Source organism: Erpetoichthys calabaricus, chromosome 7 (assembly GCF_900747795.2).
Source record: "Erpetoichthys calabaricus chromosome 7, fErpCal1.3, whole genome shotgun sequence".
Lineage (NCBI taxonomy): Eukaryota > Metazoa > Chordata > Cladistia > Polypteriformes > Polypteridae > Erpetoichthys > Erpetoichthys calabaricus.
In genome coordinates, this window is record NC_041400.2 from 194,874,622 (window position 1) to 194,879,621 (window position 5,000).

A 5,000-nucleotide genomic window follows, 5' to 3' on the forward strand; every position below is an offset into this window, starting at 1 on the left:
CATGCATTTGTATTTTTTTTTTCCTTAATGTAAATAAATTCCTTTTATTTTTCAAGTAATCCTAATCTTTATGGACATCACGTCCGTTGCTGCAGACTCACCACGTGTATAAAGTCCTTCTTTGCCCCCACTCCAAGTTGATGGAACTTATAAGGGCTGACATCTATAAGAGACGTCACGTGGCCATGGTAGGCGCTTGAAAAAGAAAAGAGTGTTAAAATATCAGAAAGAAGTCCACAAACGGCACAGCCAGGCATTCAGAAGCCAAGCTCGCGTGGCATGGCAACTTACTTGTCCAGGGTAATGATGTCCTGATGCCCCGTGTGATGCCGTGCCAGTCTCAATGCCAGGTCATTGGCTTCAGAGCTGCAAGAATAGTGAAACTGATGTCATATCCTCGTTCCATCACTGAGGTGCGCCCAGGTGGCATCTGTGTCTCGGTATCTCGCCATTATTTATTTTCATACATAACGCGCTATTAATTACTACTCTTCACGTCTGATCAGCCACCTCATGTTTTTGATTTGACCCTAACCCTGCTGTAAAGGACGCTAAATGAAATAAAAAATAATGGACTGAATATTGGACTGATTCTCTAACATACGGCATGGTTTAAAAGTTCCCAGCATGGCACCTTATTGTCTTGTGTGGTCTCGACTTATGCCACTGCGTACCAAGGTGCTATATGAAGTAAAGGGTGACTGCTGTTTCAGTGCGGGCATACGTGCTAATTATTTACATCATCTGAAACCAAACGCGCTCCTCAGGTGTGGAACAAAAGAGGCCTCTGATTTTCAGATCATCACCTATTTGTATTGCTTTACAACCTGCCATGTGCAAAGGCGCTATATCAGGTAAAGGGGGACTGCTGGCTGTTTTATTTATTCAGTTTATCTAAATGCTTGCATGATTATTATTTGCATTGCATATCATCAAACAATTCCCTCTAATGCAGAATAAACTTTTTAAGTATTCATTTATTTGTAATCCATCCGGCCTATAATGTGTAAAGGCGCTATATCACGTAAGGGGTAACTGGTAACTGAGTGTTCTTTATTCTGTTTATTTACTTGTCACATGATTATTATTTATAGTACATCATACATAACCAACACAAGTTTGACTAAAGTGTAATAGAAGTGACAAAACACATTTTAAATTTCATTGGCTTGTCTTCCTTTACAACCGGCAAAGTGTAACAGCGCTATAGCAAGGAAAAGGTCATAACTGACTGCTCTTTATTCAGTTTATGCAAAGGCTTGCTTTATTATTAATAACATACATAATCAGGAACACTTCTCTAATATAATGAAAGTGGCATAAAAAATGTAAATATTCATTAATTTGGATTCACCCAGATGTGTAAAGGCGCTATACAGGGTGACTGGTGACTGACTGGTTTTTATTCTCTTTATTTATTTGCATGAATATTATTCTTATCATCTATAATCATGCATGTGTCTATAATGTGGAGTAAAAGTGGCTGAACATTGTTAAAATCATTTTTTGGTTTCTGTGACATGTGACGTGTTAAGGCGCTATATTAAATAAAGGGTGTTTTTGAGTGCGTTTTTGTTAAATTCGGTTTACTTATTCACTCACATGAATATTATTCTTATCATATGACCAAATGCATTTATCTAATTTAGAACAAAAGTGGCTCCAAACATTTTCAATATTCATTAATTTCACTAATGTTACAAATAGTGATGTGTAAAGGTACTATATGAAGTAAAGACTGATGGCCGAGTTAGTGCTTAAATCAGTTTATGTACTCTATATAGCAGAGGCACTATATGATAGATAGATAGATAGATAGATAGATAGATAGATAGATAGATAGATAGATAGATAGATAGATAGATAGATAGATAGATAGATAGATAGATAGATAGATAGATGAAAGGCACTATATGATAGATAGATAGATAGAAGGCACTATATGATAGATAGATAGATAGATAGATAGATAGATAGATAGATAGATAGATAGATAGATAGATAGATAGATGAAAGGCACTATATGATAGATAGATAGATAGAAGGCACTATATGATAGATAGATAGATAGATAGATAGATAGATAGATAGATAGATAGATAGATAGATAGATGGCACTATATGATAGATAGATGAAAGGCACTATATGATAGATAGATGAAAGGCACTATATGATAGATAGATAGATGAAAGGCACTATATGATAGATAGATAGATATATAGAAGGCACTATATGATAGATAGATGAAAGGCACTATATGATAGATAGATAGATAGATAGATAGATAGATAGATAGATAGATAGATAGATAGATAGATAGATAGATAGATAGATAGATGAAAGGCACTATATGATAGATAGATGAAAGGCACTATATGATAGATAGAGATTGAAAGGCACTATATAATTGATAGATACAGATAGAAGGCACTATATGATAGATGAAAGGCACTATATGATAGATAGATGAAAGGCACTATATAATCAATAGATAGATAGAGATTGAAAGGCACTATATAATATAGATAGATAGATAGATAGATAGATAGATAGATAGATAGATAGATAGATAGATAGATAGATAGATAGATAAAAGTTATTTTTTTCTTGATTTCTGAATGCATCACATGATCAAACCAGGAAAACAAATAAACGAAAACCAACCCTAGTGGGTATCTAATGAGGACTCACCCGGAGTTGACAAAGTAGCAGATGCTGAGCTTCTCTGGCAAGGTGGCAGTCAGCCGCTGGGCATACTGGACGAGGTTGTCATGCAGAAACCTGGAGTTGGTGTTGAGCAGCTCCATTTGTTTGATGGCGGCCTGCACCACATGTGGGTGGCAGTGGCCCACTGTGAAAGGGACAGAACAGGAGGTGAGGCGCCAGGTCAGACGTAGGTGGCATTGGATGCCTGAGTGTTACCACATATTAGTCAAGTTTTGCTCAGGGACATGAGATGCGGTGAGGTTGCCTGCCCAAGTGTTACCATTTAATTGTCAAATCTCAGGCAGGGATTCAAGTTTTTTTGAAATGGCTCCTGTGTTCATTTTAGATTCTTTCATTTCTGTACATAATGCTCCTTCTTTACCTTTGGGTTTGTTTGTGTTTATAGGCAGCCAGTTCCCTGTCCCAGGTGTTTTAGGGGTGGTTCCCCAAAAGGCAGGGCCCACCTGCCAATCACAGGTTGGATGGTCGAGTGTTCCCATATAAGGCCAGGTGGTTGCTGCAGGGGCGGAGCCTGTTAGCAGATAGCCCAGCATTACAGTGAGGGCCGTGTATGGTGATGAACAACTAAACGTTAACATGGCTATCAAATTGAATGAATAAAGAATATCATTTTTAACGAATGTGGTTAAGAGGGAGGTGACCACAGAAATCTAATGTCACAGGTCGCTTGGGCCCACCTTCTCAGCTTTGACAGTTTTCATTTCAAGGTGTATTTCATGTTGCATGTTGTGCCACTGAAACAAAATCATCCATCCATCCATCTTTCCAATCCTGCTTATTCAGAGTATGGGCACAGAGAAGCTGGAGCCTCACCCAGCGAGCATCGGGCTCAAGGCAGGAACACCACCTGGACACAACACCAGGACTGAAATAAATACCTGAGGAGATCACTGAAATAAATACATAAAGATAGTCATCCATCATCTCAGCTCACTCCTCCAGAGCAGGGATGCAGGAGCCTCACCCAGCAAGCAACAGGATTGAGGCAGGAACAATTCCTGGGCAGGATGCCAGTCCATCACAAGGCGAAAACACACAAACACACACACACTGGAGACCAGTTTAGCATCACCAGTCCAACTAACATACATGTCATTGGACTGTGGGAGGAGACCAGAGACCCTCAACATGAACACAGGGAGAATGGGCTAACTCTACATAGGAAGCCCCCGGGACTTGAACCCATGTTGGAACGCAGCAACAATACCACGGTGCCACCGTGCTGCCCTTCATAAAGTATTCAGCAACAAAATACACGCACTGTTTAGTTATTCATCCATCCATCCATCCATTTTCTAACCCACTGAATCCGAACACAGGGTCACGGGGGTCTGCTGGAGCCAATCTCAGCCAACACAGGGCACAAGGCAGGAACCAATCCCGGGCAGGGTGCCAACCCACCGCAGCTGTTTAGTTATTCTCTTATTTTATTCTGCTATTGTCCACGTTCTTTTTTTTGACTATTTATTTCCAAAATATTCCTCCATATCTATGGGTATGAAGCACATTTTATGATAATAAACGATTATTTATGCTTTCAGCCATCAATTTATCCTCCTGTGTAGTTTGCTGCCTTCCTTTTTTATATAAGTTTACAGGGTATGCAAATCAGCAGCCCAATGTCGGCCTCTCCCCTTTATAGCGCCTTTCCGACCGCTCCTTAAAGCCCGATTCTGTTAAAAATTTGCATTCATTTCACAAGTCATCTTTCCCGTGGGTTCTCCTGTAGGACCCCCATGGCGTGGCTCCTGCCAGCTTTGCTTCAAAACTGCCTACCACCTTAAGCGCCTTGAGCATGGGAAAGGCGCTATAAAAATAAAATGGCTTATTATTGTTATTATGGTACTTTACAAGTGCCAGTTCTTGATATGTGGGCAGTGCCAGCCATAATGACCTGGCAAGTTGGAGAAGTCTCGAGTTGTTGGCTCCTCCCTGTAGAATGCTGGGGTTTGGCGGGGGGGGTCTCTTTCTTCCCCATTTCGGCTGGACAGCTAATCATTGGGACCCCATCCAGATCTGGTTCCCACCTTTGCTTCAGTTCAACTCCATTCACTCTGAGCACACCTGGGCTGGTGGGATGGGCACCATCCATCTGCATACCTGGACTGGTTAAGCAGGTTAAACGATAAATTATAGATAGTTGGCTTCAGCTTCTGCACATTTGCCCAGAACCGGTCTTTCAGGTTATTTCTGCTGTAAATACTCATTTTTTTAAAGGGGCGTGGAGTTAACCAGACATTAGACCACCCAGTTTGAGGTGGCGTGACTCCTA

General features: G+C 40.5%; 1 protein-coding gene across 2 annotated transcripts in view; it reads right to left on the minus strand.

Moving 5' to 3' along the window:
• etnppl (ethanolamine-phosphate phospho-lyase) overlaps positions 1-5,000 on the minus strand; it is a 51,128-nt gene that overhangs the window by 27,685 nt on the left and 18,443 nt on the right. For both annotated transcript variants that reach the window (XM_028805889.2, XM_051929917.1), the window contains exons 3-5: positions 2,693-2,852; positions 292-366; positions 102-195 (exon numbers count right to left, since the gene is read on the minus strand). In XM_028805889.2, the coding sequence (XP_028661722.1) occupies positions 102-195; positions 292-366; positions 2,693-2,852 (329 nt within the window). The remainder of the gene's footprint in view (positions 1-101; positions 196-291; positions 367-2,692; positions 2,853-5,000) is intronic.